This window comes from Polypterus senegalus, chromosome 3, assembly GCF_016835505.1.
Source record: "Polypterus senegalus isolate Bchr_013 chromosome 3, ASM1683550v1, whole genome shotgun sequence".
Taxonomy (NCBI): domain Eukaryota; kingdom Metazoa; phylum Chordata; class Cladistia; order Polypteriformes; family Polypteridae; genus Polypterus; species Polypterus senegalus.
Window position 1 is genome coordinate 115,837,991 of NC_053156.1, and position 15,570 is coordinate 115,853,560.

General features: G+C 40.1%; 1 protein-coding gene across 2 annotated transcripts in view; it reads left to right on the top strand.

Annotated features, from left to right (window-relative positions):
- Positions 1 to 15,570, top strand: part of atg5 (ATG5 autophagy related 5 homolog (S. cerevisiae)) — a 193,696-nt gene that overhangs the window by 128,836 nt on the left and 49,290 nt on the right. For both annotated transcript variants that reach the window (XM_039747847.1, XM_039747849.1), the window contains one exon: positions 5,414 to 5,531. In XM_039747847.1, coding sequence (XP_039603781.1) covers positions 5,414 to 5,531 — 118 coding nt within the window. The remainder of the gene's footprint in view (positions 1 to 5,413; positions 5,532 to 15,570) is intronic.

The following is a 15,570-nucleotide window of genomic DNA, read 5'->3' on the forward strand; positions in this document are numbered from 1 at the left end:
AGAAGTAGTGTGTTAAAGAAGTAATGAAAAGAAAAGGAAACATTTTAATAATAACGTAACATGATTGACATTGTCATGAGTGTTGCTGTCATATATATGCCTGCCTAAATAAGTCACCCTCGCTTTGCTCTTACTTTTATTTACCGTTCATTTAATCATGGCTAAAGGCGGAAAAATTATAAAATGGAAGGAGGATGGCTTTACCAAAACAATTATTGATGGCTTAATCGATTATTCATAAAGCTTGAATTGGTGATCTGTTTTTCTGTGTTAACCTCATATTTTTCATACTTCTTCTCAAACTAAGGTGGTGCGAGGGTAAAATGAATCGGGATGCGCTTGATCAATGTAATCGTGTACCAGGAAATCATGCATTGACAAAAGCTCCCTTTGCTTGTAATGCAAAGTGTGATTAAATGCATTATTTTTAACGTTATGGAGCACATGCATCAAGCTTCTCAGCTGTGCTTGTGCTAAGAAAAGGAAAGATTTTAAAAATAACGTAACATGATTGTCAATGTAACCTTTTGTAAGTAGTGCCTGGAGGATTCAGTGTGGAGAAACTCTAGAGACAGCGTGTGTATTAACTTGTGGATTTTTCTGTGAGTATTTGGTGGCAGTCTGACGGTTGCTTCGAAGACGGCGTTAGCCATGAGCTCAGCTCAGAGCAAATGAGATGAATGGGAGGGAGATGATGACGTGACTTCCCCACCCGCCTTAACTGTCAATCCCCACAAACACAGTCTCTGAATTTGCATAAGCACACCCCTTCACCTACAATTTTAACTTAGTTACAAAGTGATCAAAACTCGCTTATATCCTGCGTCCTCTCATTAAACATGTATCCCGCATTACCTGTGGGCATGTGAAACGCCAGCGGTAGCCTGTCTATGAACTTAATTTAAAGTTTAGGTTTACACCTTGCTTTCTTTCCGAGGTAGCAGCACTCATGAATATGGTAGTATATGTCACTCGCTCGCTTCTTATTGTTTCGCTGCCTTCTCAATTATATAATGCATGTCTTCTTAAGCGCTTTTGGAGGTCTTCCTGGTTTTCTACGCACTGCGTTGACAGTCAGTTCACGTGATTACGTGGGAGGCGTGATGATGTCACACAAACTCCCCCCGTCCTTTCCAGCTCAACTCCATTACAGTTAATGGAGAAAATACCTTCCAGTTATGACCATTAGGCGAGAATTTCGAAATGAAACCTGCCCAACTTTTGTAAGTAAGCTGTAAGGAATGAGCCTGCCAAATTTCAGCCTTCTACCTACACAGTGAGTTAGTGCGTGCGTGCGTGCGTGCGTGCTTTGACTTTTATTAGTATAGATAAAACATATGAAGATTTCTTTGATGCACATGAAATAACTGTTTCCTGTTTAACAAGTCCAGATAAATTCAGAGTTGCCAAAGCTGTTAAACTGCATAGAAATTAACTGATTCACTACAGAATAACGTGATGGTTCTTTAAGAGCAGAGTACTTCGGTTACCTTATTGGAGAAATAACTTGCTAGTCTGAAAGCACACTATTAAACTGAAAACAAACATGTAGACATGCATTTATTGACAAATAAATTGTTGTATCAACCTACTGCTACAATTTAGTAAGGAAAGCGCATATACCTTAGAAAGCCGTACTTTGCTCTTTTGAAAAATGAAAGATTAGGCATTTAAAAGATTGCAGAATAACAACCTGCACATCACTTTGATAAGAGAACAGATTCTTGAATAAAGGAAAATACTTGTTTGCAAACAATTACAGTGTAAGCACATTATCAAGCATTTGCTGTGACATACAGAGATAAACACCTAAACTTTGAAACTTGGTTACTGAGTGAAACTTTGTGCATGCTTGAAGTAGGTTATTAAAACCCACTTTGGTAGACTGTGAAGACAGTGGAGAAAAATGGAAGAACTTAGAATACAGCATTTTAACATGTGAATTGTGAGCTTCAAGTATAGAAGTCAGTAAATGAATGAATTTATGCATCCTTTGTAAAACTATTGTCTGTCATGGAGACAATAAATGTGGTTGAAGATTAGCTTTTTAAAGCTTTTGGAATTGTTTATAATGTATTGTACCACTCAATTTGCCACCATCATGGTGTATAACAGTCAGTAATAGTGGCGTATCAAGCTGAGTTAGTTTGTAAAAGAAAAAGAGGATAATAAATGTGCTTTGATTAAATAGTTTCAGCATCATTATATTGCTGGAGGTTCTACAAAAACTAATGCATATGTAGAGATACAAGCCCAATATATTGGTGCCAGATATTGTTTGGGCTCAAATAAAAATTTTGAGAACAACATTGCCTCAATGTTATGTATTGTTATGCACGTACTGTATTTATATTTAGTAGAGGTTTCAAATATATTTTGCTCTTCCTAAGTGCAGCAATTTCAAATAATAAAAATAAAACTTTAGAATTAAGCATTTCTTTTAAACTTTTATACCCTTTTAATTTGCTAAGCTTAACAACTTTCATAATCATGTAATACTGATAGACATAAATCTAATATTCTTACACACTCTTCCATTTCTTCTGTTTATTCTTTTTTGATTGTTTTTAACACTAGAATTACCAGAGCCTACGAAAAAACTCGTAGATCCGTCCCACCTTAAATCGCTTTGCACCTCTCCATCAGCGTCTTAATTGTCCTGTAAATGTGTTGATAAGCAGTAAACATCAAGCAGCCTGCTATCACATCCCCCACCGGCGCACAGTTTTCTCAACTTAATGCTGTTTACCTGCGTGTCAGTTGCTTGAAGTTGTATAGAGTGAGAAGTCAAGCAAAATCACACCTTTTATAAATACTATATCGTTATTTGGAACACATTCATTTCATGTGTGTTCCGTGTCTACAACAATCTATGTACAGTAAACACATTGTTAAAACACAAACATTTTTCATGTTTTAGTAATAATTAACAAAATGTAGACATGAAGTGAATAATGTGTTAAGCCTGATTTCCATATATCAAATAAACACTTTCACTAAAGGTACAAATATAACAGAACAAGTGTGCTTCTATTCAAGAATATAATTGCAGAAAAAGAACCCACGTTAGGGTGCGACATTCACACTCCTTTACTATGTGACCCCTTCGGTGGCGCAGTGGTATCAAATGTTGACTGGTAGTCAAAACTTCACATGTTCGATCCCAGACGAGTCCATTTTGAGAAGTGAGCGTCTCTTATTCTTACTATTTTAGAATAAAAACATACATTTGATTTCAGTCTGTAACAGCCGGTGTAAATGTATGATAAGTAAGTAAATAAACCAAGGTAAATAAGTAAATAACATTTGATCTGGCTCTTATATACAAAGTACAGTGACGGCAGCTTCCACTTTCAGCTATAGACTCTCCACTTTAGTGTTTAGATCTAGATGGTGCATGTGCCCAAAACATTAACATTTATACAGTATGTTACTTACATCTTGCCTGAAGAAGGGGCCTGAGTTGCCTCGAAATCTTGCATATTGTAAACTTTTTAGTTAGCCAATAAAAGGGGTCATTTTGCTTGACATTTCACTGTTACATAAAAGCCAGATTGAATGTTATTTACTACACGTCTGTTTTCAAATAAAGATGCGGTATAACAGAGGTAAACTCAGATCGGAGAAAGAGAACAGAAGCCCTCTCTGCTAGAAACGTCCACTCACATATAAGAACAATGCTGCTGCACCAGGTGTAAAGGCGAAAGATGGCACCGTTTGGATACAGGACAAAGTCCAGCGTCATTGTGCCAATCATTTGTCCTTCAATGAAACAGCACGGCTTACAGAGCTCGCCAACGTATTGTCCTTCAATGAAACAGCACGGCTTACAGAGCTCGCCAACGTATTGTGCAAACTCATGTTTGTGATTGTTTTGTGATGGTCTTTACTTAAGAAGAATTTATATGTTACTTATATAAAAGCCGGATCGAATGTTACTTATCTTGATTTATTTACTTATCTTCCTACAGCATAAAGTCACAGGTGGACTGCAGAGCTTCCTCTGTTTGATCGACAATGGCATGCTCACAAATTACACGTGTAATGCCTCGAAAAATACCTGCTGACACTTTAGTATGCGAGCAATCATACGAGAATGAAGTTAAACTCTTTTTGAGCACATACACCACACTAGTGTTTAGATCTGGATGGTGTAGCGTTGGCAAGCTCTGTAAGCCATGCTGTTTCTTTCAAGGACAGGTGATTGGCAGGATGATGCCAGACTTTCGCCTTTATGTCTGGTGCAGCTGCGTTGTTCTTATATATGAGTGAACGTTTCTTGCAGGGAAGACTTCTGTTTTCTCCGATCTGAGTTCACCTATGTTATAGTGCGTCTATATTTGTGCAACAACATTTTCTGAAATGTACAATACAGGTCATAAAATGAATTATTCCAAATATCATTTATACCTAAGTCTCTCTTTTTTGTCAGCGCGGCTTTGACATCATGGTGCATACTAATTCAGCGTGAGCAGGAGCACTCAAGAATAAAACTGAATAAAAACAAATTGATATCCACAGTCATTCTCACACATACCACTCACAGTTGTGTCCACAGTTTTCCCAGTCCTAGTCTCGTTCGCGCACAAGATCTGACACGGTTTTCAAATAAAGAGGGGGTATAACAAAATAAGTTTGTTATACCACGTCTTTATCTGAAAATGGTGTCGGATCCGGGGGTGTGTGCGGGAGCTTGAACGTGAGTAAGAGAATAAAACTGAAAAAAAACCCCACTAACTTTAACTAAATTTACAGACGCAAATCAAATGTATGCTTTCATTGTATGATGTTAACAATAAGAGCAGCTCACTACTGAAAATAGTAAATTTGGGAAGCAGCTGATATTGTAAACCGTGACCTCTTGATTGGAAGGCAGCAGTTCTTAGCATTGCACCACGGTTAAATTCTTGAATAAAAGTGCACTTGTTTTGTTATACTTGTATCTTTTGTGAAAGTGTTTATTTCATATTTGTATTTCAGGCTTCACACATTATACATTTTATGTCTACAATTTTTTCAATTATTACTAACACATGAAAACTGTTTCTGTGTTAAATGCGTTTTACATAGATTGTTGTTGACACGGAACACACATGAAATGTATGTATTTCAAATGATGATGTACTATTTTACCCTATAAAGCTCCAACACTTCACTTGAAGATAAACACTGAGCACTGAGAAACTTCTTTGCGAAATGAACTGCAGCCGTGGGCAGGGGGATGGGATACCGTGCTGCTTGCTATTAATCGACACATTTACAGGACAAAAGACGCTGACGGAGAGGTGAGAATGGATTTAAGGTGGGCCGGATTTACAAGCTTTCTTGTAGGCTCTGGTAATTCTACTGTTAAGTTACATTTTTCATTGTTTTAATTATTTTTTTTAATTATTTTTTTTTTTGCCTTTTACAGACTGTAAGTGAGCGACCTTTCATTCAAAAGTTGTTTCGGCCAATCACAGCAGAAGGTCAGCCCCATGTACTCATTGATTTACTGAAGGAAGTCTCACCCTTTGCTGTTTCACAGGGTGGTAAGTTGAAAGTAAAGTTTATGAAATAAACTCTGTAGATGGTATTAGAGCTTGCTAATTAACCGTCATTTATACAAGACTGAAATACAGCTACATTAAGGATAGACATACATTTTAAAAAATATATAAAGCCAAGTTTAAACAATCCAAGTACTGAGAATTAACTACAGTAGGATAAACCTCTAATCATAATATTGTAAGTACAAAGATGGTTAAAGGACACGCTGATGTTTGCATGTCATTGAAGTTTCTAGTCATTGGATCTTGTACTTCATCTCCTTTAATTAAAATCAGGTTAGAGAACATATCCAACAATTGTGTAATAGGATAAAACAAACATGGATTTATCTATGAAATTACATTTGTTTAATATGTTAGAGTTTTATGAGGAAGCAACAATGCATTTATGATAGTGGCATGTACAACATTGTATTATTTATCTTTAAAAGATTCTAAACTTCTATTAAATTGCTTATTCTAAGTTTAGTAATCATCAGACTTTAAGAGCCTAGGGTCCTTGGTACAAAATCCTTGTGAATACAGAGTTAAATTAACCATAAATGACAATGGGTTGTAGTTGGGGATCATTTTTTCAAATTATATGATTCTAAAAGTTAGATTCTTCAAACATTGTTTCAGAGTTTGCTTTTTTTTTATAATTTATATTAATGATTTAAATTTGAATGTAACTAACTAACTTGGCAAAATTGTAGATGACAATTGACAACAATATGTTGATTCGTCAGACTCCCTAGAGTGATGGATTTGAACATAATTCAGACGGGTGATATATGTTTCATTAAAAAAAAAAAAATTTACATAGAGTGTAAAAATAATGAATAAACTTACTGTTTGGGGTTCAGTGAAGCTAAAAACTGAAAGTATGCTTTATGACTCTGTTCTCCATATTATTGGTGGGAAGCAGCATGGTATCTGAAATTGTTGATCAGGCATCCGGGGGTTTTATATACTGTAATTAAAGTAATTTCTTGCAGCAATTAGACTCACAACTTGCTTATAAAATATCTACATTGGTTGTATGGATATTTCTTAGCTTTAATTATATAAAAGAAAAGTACTTTATATCCTAGTATTATTCTTTAAAATACTATGCTAAATTACTTAATCACATCTGAATGTAAATTTAATTGTAACTTGATTGTAATTAAGATACTTTGAAATGTTATTTGCCATTATATTTTAGTAGTTAAACCAGTCTGAACAATGGCATAAGTAAATCATCAACTCCTGAGCAATTATACAATTGCTTGCGTTCATATTTCATTGTTAAACTCTGTCACAAGCTACCATGCTTTAATTAATGAACATGTTTATTGTTAATGAGAATCTAAAAATCAAAATACTGTTTTTAGTTAGAACGATAGATAACACATTCAGAACATTAGAGATTTAACTAGGAAGGTTAAGGTAAACCAAAAAATAGGGATTGATTGTAATAAGTAAAATTGGTTTCTGAGCAGTTACAGTTAAGGGCAAAGTTGTAGAGAGAGGGAATTTGTAATGTCTGGTTCTACAAAGCTGAGTGAGTTTTCTACCAAACTTTTACTTAGTTGTTTGGTAGTAACTGAAGGAGGGAACTGACCACCCTTTTTATCAGTGACTTGTATCATTCAAACAGTGTAGAAATATATACAGATAATGAAATATTTAATAATGATAACACTTTCAGGAGAATAATTTCAAATTATAGAGGAAGCCAAAGTCGGTGCAATCAAACTTCCTTAGAGGTTGCATGGTTTGTGTGCTTGGTAAATGTCAAACTCTGTAACCAACAGCTTTGTCTACCCATTAAATATTTTAAAATACTTAAATGCTTAATCGTCACTCAGGACAGCTCTACAAATTAAACCAAGAAGTATTGAATGTGCAGCACAGTATGTCTTATTTCCGCCATAAAAATAACAAACATTTGGAAATGTTATGCAAAGGATAGAATGTGATTGAAATTGGAGAAACTTGTGATTTGAAGTTTAATGTTACAAATGTATCACAGGCTTATCAAATTATATCAAGTTTTATTTGACACTTATTATACACAATAAGATAGACAGAGATTGTAGAATATGAGTTGAACACTACCATCAGCATCCTAAAGTTCACGTTCACTATTTAACAAAAAAAAAAAACTTTGTAAATATTGTTGAGACTTGTATTTCTTTTTAAGATGTTATTGATAATGTGTAATGTATGATAATTTAATGGATAAAAAAATAGCATTTTTTATTTTTGTTTATTTCAATTGTATACGCCTAAGTTTTAAACTGGCCTACAGGATTTACACAAAAGACCAACACAACTACAGGGATATTCACTCGAAAGAGGCTCCAAATATTCTGTAATAACTCTCGCTAGGGCAAATCAATCTGAACGAAACAATGTGCAATGTGCTCCTCAGTATATGGAGCTTCAAACATGCCATGAGCGATGAGGTAGGCGCCGGACAGCCATCACAATGTTTAACATTCGTTTGCAACTTCTGTGTGCATACTACCTGTAACCCTTCACTCAGTCACTCAACTTCTCATCATGATGGTGGTGTACCATATTGAGCAGCATGTCTTCACGGTGCAGACTTGTTGGGTCACCAATTCATTTAAGCGATGTCAGAATTAACTGGATGATTGTGAGTTAACGGAAGGTTACTTCCAGCAAGATGGACCAACGTGTCACACATCGGTAAGGAGCATGGCAGAAATTGAGTCCTCCTTCAGCAACAGGGTAATTTCAAGGGGGCTTTGTCCACCCTGGTCGCCTGATCTGACACCACCAGACTTCTTCCTTTGGGGTATTCTCAAAGAAAACATCTCTCGGAACAAGCATTGCACTGGGCAAGATTTAATGGAAAACATCAAACGTGAAATTGCTTCTTTTCCTCCTGAGATGCTTGGCAATATGTTCAGGAACATAGAACGCTGTGTCGAAATGTGTCTGGCAGAAAACGGAAACTGCTTCCAGCATCACATGTAATGCAATCGATTGCACATACATCAAGGTATATAGCATATTTTTTGGTTCAGATTGCTTTATCCTAACGGGAGTTACAATAGAATACTCGGGGGGCCTCTTTTGAGTGAATCTCCCTGTATAATGATGAAAGCATTTTAAGCAGATACCCTTAATGTATACAAGGTATGAATTCAAAGGGAATAAAATAATCATCATAATTGAACTACAGGCTATGAATGTTACAGTCTGGATCAACATAAACTGCTTTGTTGTAAGGTGAATTGTGCAACATACAAGGAAGAACAAAAATCTAACATACTGTACTTTTGTGAAAGTCCATACTTCTTTCAAACACTGCACAGGAAAAAAACTATAGCATTTTTTAACAATTTCTGTCATATATTGCACAAAGATACAAAAAACCTAAACCTGTAACATTTTTAAAGAAATTACTAACTTCAAATTCTGTCCATTATTGCACAAAGATATCAGATAAAAATAAAACAGTTGTAAAATTCTGCTAAGGAAACACCAGTCTATCCACAGCATCTGGCTCCAGAGCAGCACAGATTCATGATACAACATATCCTCCAGTCCTGAAAGCCCTCCCAGAAGGGCTACTTGAGGCAGGGATGCACAAGTACGTTTTTGAATGTTTTCCCAATTTGATTGATTGTTGTAAAGTGAGTGACATACTTGATAATTATAGCTCCATATTGTTAAAGAAACAAAATATTATTGTAAATAATACATTTGACACACTCCTAATTGGAAGGTTGCAAACATCATTATATTGTTTTTTTTTGTTTTTTTTTTTTTTTTTGAAAACCATAACTTTAAAATTGCATACTACTCAATCAAACATATAACCATATAGCTCAAAATGAATACAGAGCAAGCAAAAAAATCAAAACAAAATTCAATCCCCACCCAAGAGAAAGACAAAAAGAAGAGATACATAAGCACAACTGAACCCATCTAACTTTATAAATATGATTGAACATTATGATATAAATGAATGCTTGCCACATTTAAAAAGTTTGTACATATCCTTAATGAGAGAATTAGAAATTTTCTAATTTGAGATAGTATAGGTCATTGCTTACCCTTTTGAGTTGTAGAATGTAGACTGGAATTCTTCCAGCTCAGCAACGCACGTCTGCACGCTGGTGGTGTGGTACTACTACAGTTGGTTAATCCCTCTATATATATATATATATATATATATATATATATATATATATATATATATATATATATATATATATATATGCCATCTGGGACTACACTATATATTGTGTTAATGTATTAGGAGTGATTTAACACCAAGGCAGTCAAAGAAGTGTGTGAAAATGTTTTCCAAAATTATGTTAATTTAGTACATTCCCAAGCCATATAGTCTAGTGATATTGAAGGTAGATGGCAGCATTCGCAGGTTGTCTTGCCCTTGGTAAATTTTAAATGAATTTATGAAAGACCTTTAATTAAAACATGGAATTCTTGTCATATATAGTACTAGTGTACATTTTGTGTATGGCCGAGTTCCACTCCTTTTCCGAGATGCCAATTTTGCTCTTCATGAAGACTAACCATTATGACCTCTGCAATTAATATGGTTGTGACGTGTAGAAAATTGACTAGTTTTGTTTTTGCAAAATGTATAATTTTCATATAGGAAAAAGTGCGTAGCTGGAAAGTTACATTTAGAGCATAATTGTTCGTGAAATGCAAATACGTTGTCTATATAAAGATGTCTTAGTCTCTTAATTCTTATATTTTCCATAAGTTAAATACTATTGTGAGATATGGCCGGCCAGTCATCCCGGCCAATACCCCCAGGCCGCCAGATGGAGCCATCCCAGCATCATGGAGGGGCCCCAAATTCCAGCAGGGACTCATGGGACTTGGAGTCTTCCAATACAACCATGCTGGATAAAATGGGGACCACCAGGAGACGCTGCAGGGAGGCCCAGAGACAGTGGTTCTCACTACAACCCGGAAGTACTTCATAGTCACGGGGACGGAAGGACCAATGTTCTTCCAGGATGAAGAAAAAGAGAACTTTTCATCTAACCCGGAAGTGCTGAGGAATCATGGACTAAGGGATGAAACACTTCCGGGTTAAGGGGTATAAAGGACTATGGGAAACCCCAAGATGGGTGAGCTGAGCTGGGTGGTAGGGTGGCAACGCGTCTGGGAGAGAGGAGGATTATTGATTATTGGTGAATTGATTTGTTTATTATTTATGAGAATTGTAGAGAGGAGCGTGCTTTGTGCACTTATTTATAATAATAAATATTATTATTGGTCTTTTACCTGGTGTCTGACGTATAGTCTGAGGGTTCAAGGGGACTTAAACTGTCACAGTTGGCGTAGTCTGCAGGATTCTCTCCCGCCATCGGTTTGGCAGAGGACCTGTATTTTAAATTTTTTTTTTTACTGTGGACAGAATACCCCGAGAAGACAGTGTCATGACACACAGGGAAAAATCACCAAAACCCAAAATTACCAAGTCATCCATGGGCAAGAAGAAGGCCAAGCAGAGCTGCAGTACCAGCAGAAGTCCAGCGGCGAAAATTGTCGGTGCTGAAAACGAGCCATGGAGCAACTACGCGTACTGGGCGATGTTTCCAGAAGACAACGACTGCTATGAGGTATGTGCCGGGAGCGAAAATGAAAACCTTTTTAAAGTAACGCATGTTGTCCCGTGCTCATACCTTGATGAGAAGCATTCGGAGACCCTGCGGGAGGCAGAAGATACTTCTGAAGGCGATAGGACGCTCTTGCTCGAACAGAAGCACCAGAAAGACTTCCACATTATGGGTGCCGGCGAGGGACACGTGACCTACCACGGGGGATTCCGGGAAGGTGACGGTTCATGTCACACTGCAGGTGACTTCGCTCAAAAGAAGACGGACTTGGGTTTTATGAAGGGGAAGGGGGAGGCGAGCGAAGCGCCGCTCACCCCATACAAAGGTAAAGAGAGCCGGGAAATGACTGATCGATCCGCCGACAAATTAATACAGGCGGGTCTCAGTCCGCTAAAGATGGTGTCCGATCCTCTAAAATGGAGAACTCCAATTCCCAGAAGCCTGTGCGCAGCCCAACAGCACATGTGCCAGGACTGGGCGTGCTTATTGGCTCCCAGTCGGAAGGTAAGGCTGTTGATGGCTTGAGCCTGCCTTCGGCTGAACTAATTATTATGGACGTGTGCGAGCTGGAGAAATTGCTTCAGCCCGTACATGTTTTTTTACAGGTGGTGCAAACAATCCAAACGATCGTTGCAGACTTGTAAGGAGTGGCTGAAAAGCCTATTAAGAAATTAAATGAGTACCTGCGGCAATTTTCTCGGGAGCCTCCTGTCTTAATTAATTTGGTGGTACAGGTAGGTGAGAGCCGGAGCAGCTGGATGGTGCTGTCTGTCGGAGCGATTCGGTCCTGAAGACTCTGACCTGTGTTGTAAATAAGTCAAAAGGGGTGCAGACAGTAAAGGGTCTCTCTCTATCTCATAGAGAGACTCAGACTGTGAGAAAGCCCCAGAGTAAAAAGGAGATCCCAATTGAGACAAATGGGTCTCCTGACCAATAAAAAAGGGAGCTGAAGCTCAAGGGCGGCCGGGGAACCCTCCACTGCGGAGAGAAGAATGGAGCCGGAGTTTCCGAGGTGCTTCCAGTCTCGCCAAGTGTTACAACTAGAGGAACGGCGGCTATGCTATGAGTGCCGGCGACCGGGCCACATTTGATGAAATTGTCCTGGGAGAACAAGGGATCAACAGTCTTATTTATACAAGTTTCTCCAAGGAGTATGCTAGACAGTACCAAGGCCCATCTAATGGATCCTCATGGAGGAAGACATCCCTCGTGGAGCTGGCTGCTTCGAACCAGGGTTCTTTGCTGGGAAGTACTGTGAGATATGGCCAGCCAGTCATCGTGGCTAATACCCCCAGGCCACCAGGTGGAACCATCCCTGCATCATGGAGGGGCCCCAAATTCCTGCAGGGACTCATGGGACTTGTAGTCTTCCAATACAACCATGCTGGATAAGATGGGGACCACCAGGAAACGCTGCAGGGAGGCCCAGAGACGGTGGTTTTCACTACAACCCGGAAGTACGTCATAGTCACGGGGACGGAAGGACTGACATCCTTCCAGGATGAAGAAAAAGAGAACTTTTCATCTTAAGTTAAGGGGTATAAAGAACTATGGGAAACCCCAGACAGGTGAGCCGAGCTGGGTGGTAGGGTGGCAACGCGTCTGGGAGAGAGGAGGATTATTGATTATTGGTAAATTAATTTATTATTTATGAGAATTGTGAAGATGAGCGTGCTTTGTGCACTTATTTATAATAATAAATATTATTATTGGACTTTTACCTGGTGTCTGACGTATAGTCTGAGGGTTCAAGGGGACGACAAAGCCCTAAACTGTCACACTGTGTAGGTCTTAAAATGTTGAGAGAGGTGATAATCATTTACTGTATAGTAGGAACAGGTAAGAGCTTCTCTACCTTGAAATGTATCTTGCATTGGTTCCATATTTTGCTTCTAAATTGATGATAGTATTGATTGAAGCACAGAGCAAGACTTAAAATGAAGATTCAGGGAAGATTTGTTTTTTACTGCAAACCAGGCTAAGTTTTATTTTCTGTATATTTGGTGCCCAGGAGTAAAAGTGAATGTTAGGTCATTCCAATCCATTTTCTCCTTTTAAAGCCTTTTGAAAGGATGGCTTTTTTGATATAATTAATAGTGATGCTCCGATCAATTAGCTGCCAATATATACTTTGCCCTGCAGTGGGCTGGTGCTCTGCCCGGGGTTTGTTTCCTGCCTTGCACCCTGTGTTGGCTGGGATTGGCTCCAGCAGACCCCTGTGACTCTGTAGTTAGGATATGGTGGGTTGGATAATGGATGGATGGATATTCTACTTGAGACAGTGAGACCTAGAAGGGCATGATTGGGAGGAATGGCCCCCCCAATCTGAACCCGACCAGTGTTTTGTTATTGGACTTATGTGCTTGTCATGGATTGTCCATAACGAACACCATGTTCAAGCATAAGGGTGTTCATATGTGCACTTGGCACCCTAGGCCTCAGTTCGATGATCGACTTTGTGGTCATGTCGTCGGATTTGCGGCCACATATCTTGGACACTCGGGTGAAGAGAGGGGCGGAGCTGTCAACTGATCACCACCTGGTGGTGAGTAGGCTTCGATGGTGGGGGAGCATGCCGGTCAGGCCCGGTAGGCTCAAACGTGTTGTGAGGGTCTGCTGGGAACGTCTGGCAGATCCCTCTGTCAGAAGTAGCTTCAATTCACACCTCTGGCAGAACGTCAACCACGTCCCAAGGGAGGTGGGGGACATAGAGTCCAAATGGGCCATGTTCCGTGCCTCTATTGTTGAGGCGGCTGACCGGAGCTGTGGCCGTAAGGTGGTCGGTGCCTGTCATGGCGGCAATCCCCGAACCCGCTGGTGGACACCACCGGTGAGGGATGCCATCAATCTGAAGAAGGAGTCCTACCGGACCCTTTTGTTCTGTGAGACTCTACAGACAGCTAATAGGTACCGGCAGGCCAAGCGGAATGCAGCTTTGGTGGTTGCTGAGGCAAAAACTCGGGCGTCGGAGGAGTTTGGGGAGGCCATGGAGAACGACTTTCAGATGGCTTCGAGGAGATTCTGGTCCACCGTCCAGCGTCTCAGCAGTGTAGTGTCAACACTGTATATGGTGCGCTGCTGACCTCTACTCGGGACGTTGTGGGTCGGTGGGGGGAGTACATCGAAGACCTCCTCAATCCCACTAACATGCCTTCCTCAAGGCTCTGGATGTTGTAGGACTGTCGTGGTTGACATGTCTCTGCAACATCGCATGGACATTGGGGACAGTGCCTCTGGATTGGCAGATCGGGGTGGTGGTCCCCCACTTTAAGAAGGGGGACTGGAGGATGTGTTCCAACTACAGAGGGATCACACTCCTCGGCCTCCCTGGAAAAGTCTATTTGGGGGTTCTGGAGAGGAAGGTCCGTCAGATAGTTGAACCTCGGATTCAGGAGGAACAGTGTGGTTTTCTTCCTGGTCGTGGAACAGTGGACCAGCTCTAAACCCTTAGCAGGGTCCTGGAGGGTGCATGGAAGCTTGCCCAACCAATCTACATGTGTTTTATGGACTTGGAAAAGGCATTCGACTGTGTCTCTCGGGGAATCCTGTGGGTGGTGCTCTGGGTGTATGGGGTACTGGACCCCCTGATTGGGCTCTTCAGTCCCTTTACAACCAGTGTCAGAGCTTGGTTCGCATTGGTAACAGTAAGTCAAACCCATTTCCAGTGAGAGTTGGACTCCGCCAGGGCTTCCCTTTGTCACAGATTCTGCTTATAACTTTTATGGACAGAATTTCTAGGCACAGCCAGGGTGTTGAGGGGGTCTGGTTTGATGGACTCAGGATTGGGTCACTGCTTTTTGCAGATGATGTTGTCCTGTTTGCTTCATCAGGCTGTGATCTTCAGTTCTCTCTGAATCGGTTTGCAGCTGAGTGTGAAGTGGCTGGGATTGGAATCATCACCTTCAAATTCGAGACCATGGTCCTCAGCCGGAAAAGGATGGAGTGCTCTCTCAGGGTTGGGAGCGAGATCCTGCCCCAAGTGGAGGAGTTCAAGTATCTCGGGGTCTTGTTCACGAGTAAGGGAAGAATAGAGCGTGAGATTGACAGGCTTCCACAGTGATGCGAGCTCTGCATCAGTCTGTCATGGTGAAAAAGGAGCTGAGCCGTAAGGCAAAGCTCTCAATTTACCAGTCGATCTACGTTCCTACCCTCATCTATGATCTAGAGCAATGGGTAGTGACCGAAAGAACGAGATCGCGAATACAAGCTGCTGTAATGAGTTTCGTCTGCAGTGTGTCTGGGCTTTCCCTTAAGGATAGGGTGAGAAGCTCAGTAATCCGGGAGAGGCTCAGAGTAGAGGCGCTGCTCCTCTGCATCGAGTGTAGGCAGATGAGGTGGCTCGGGCATCTGATCAGGATGCCTCCTTGATGCCTCCCTGGCGAGGTGTTCCAGGCACGTCCAACCGGGAAGAGGCCCCGGGG